Source organism: Aspergillus welwitschiae, assembly GCF_003344945.1.
Source record: "Aspergillus welwitschiae strain CBS 139.54b unplaced genomic scaffold BDQ94scaffold_32, whole genome shotgun sequence".
In the NCBI taxonomy this organism is placed as follows: domain Eukaryota; kingdom Fungi; phylum Ascomycota; class Eurotiomycetes; order Eurotiales; family Aspergillaceae; genus Aspergillus; species Aspergillus welwitschiae.
The window spans coordinates 212,356-213,075 of record NW_020798726.1 but is presented as its reverse complement, the minus strand read 5'-3'; the positions used below and the strand labels follow the sequence as shown (position 1 = coordinate 213,075).

Below are 720 nucleotides of genomic sequence, written 5' to 3'. Positions count from 1 at the left end.
CTTTTTTATTTAATTTATTATTTTTCGGGGACGCTAGTTGGCACATGGAACAATCCTTCATTCGATTCTACGCCTCACCTGGAAAAGGAAGAAAACAAAAAAGTAAAAAAATAGAGAAACTTGAGAAGAAGGAAAAAGAATAAGCAGAAGAGGGGGGGAAAAGAAAGAAAAGAAAAAAAAAAAAGGAAAAGAAAAGAAAAGAAAAAGGGAAGGGAAGGATCACTGCAGGATTCGTGCAAGACCATCATCCATCAGCAGGTGAGGATTTGGGGGAAAACGGAATTAGCAGTCAGTGAGTGAGAAGCAGAAGAAGGGGGGGGAAAGAGCAGAAGGGAGCCTGAGGGAGGGAAGGAGGGAGGGGGGAAAAAAGGAAGCCGGCGAAGCAAGCCAACAGAAAGGCCGTAATGGGCCGCGTCTATTGGGCGCGGAATAGAGTCAGCAACCCAACCTGCAGTGGCTTTGCTAGCGTACCGTTGTGTCGGGACGGGTTTACGAATAGGATCGAGGCTCTAACGCTGTCTGGCTCTTATGGTCTCAGATTGCGCAGGGCCATTGCTGAAGGACAGGCGACCTGACAGCCAAGCGGGAGACACGATGTGTGTGGGTCCGAGCCTTAGTACCGGGGGGAAAATGGGAGGGGTGGGAATTGGAATGGGAGAAATTTAAAAGATTATTTTATTTTGATATTAATAAGAAATAAGAAAAAAAAAAAAAAAAAAA

At 45.3% G+C, this 720-nt stretch overlaps 1 protein-coding gene across 1 annotated transcript; it reads right to left on the bottom strand.

The window, feature by feature from the left end:
* BDQ94DRAFT_78933 (uncharacterized protein) lies at positions 1-329 on the bottom strand. The gene has a single exon (XM_026776556.1). The coding sequence runs from the start codon at positions 246-248 to the stop codon at positions 75-77; it is 174 nt and encodes a 57-aa protein (XP_026623095.1). The 5' UTR covers positions 249-329; the 3' UTR covers positions 1-74.
* Between the last annotated feature and the right edge of the window lie 391 nt (positions 330-720).

Bases quoted from the DNA above. Each gene is read 5' to 3' on its own strand.
- BDQ94DRAFT_78933 (XM_026776556.1), bottom strand. From the start codon at position 248: ATGATGGTCTTGCACGAATCCTGCAGTGATCCTTCCCTTCCCTTTTTC.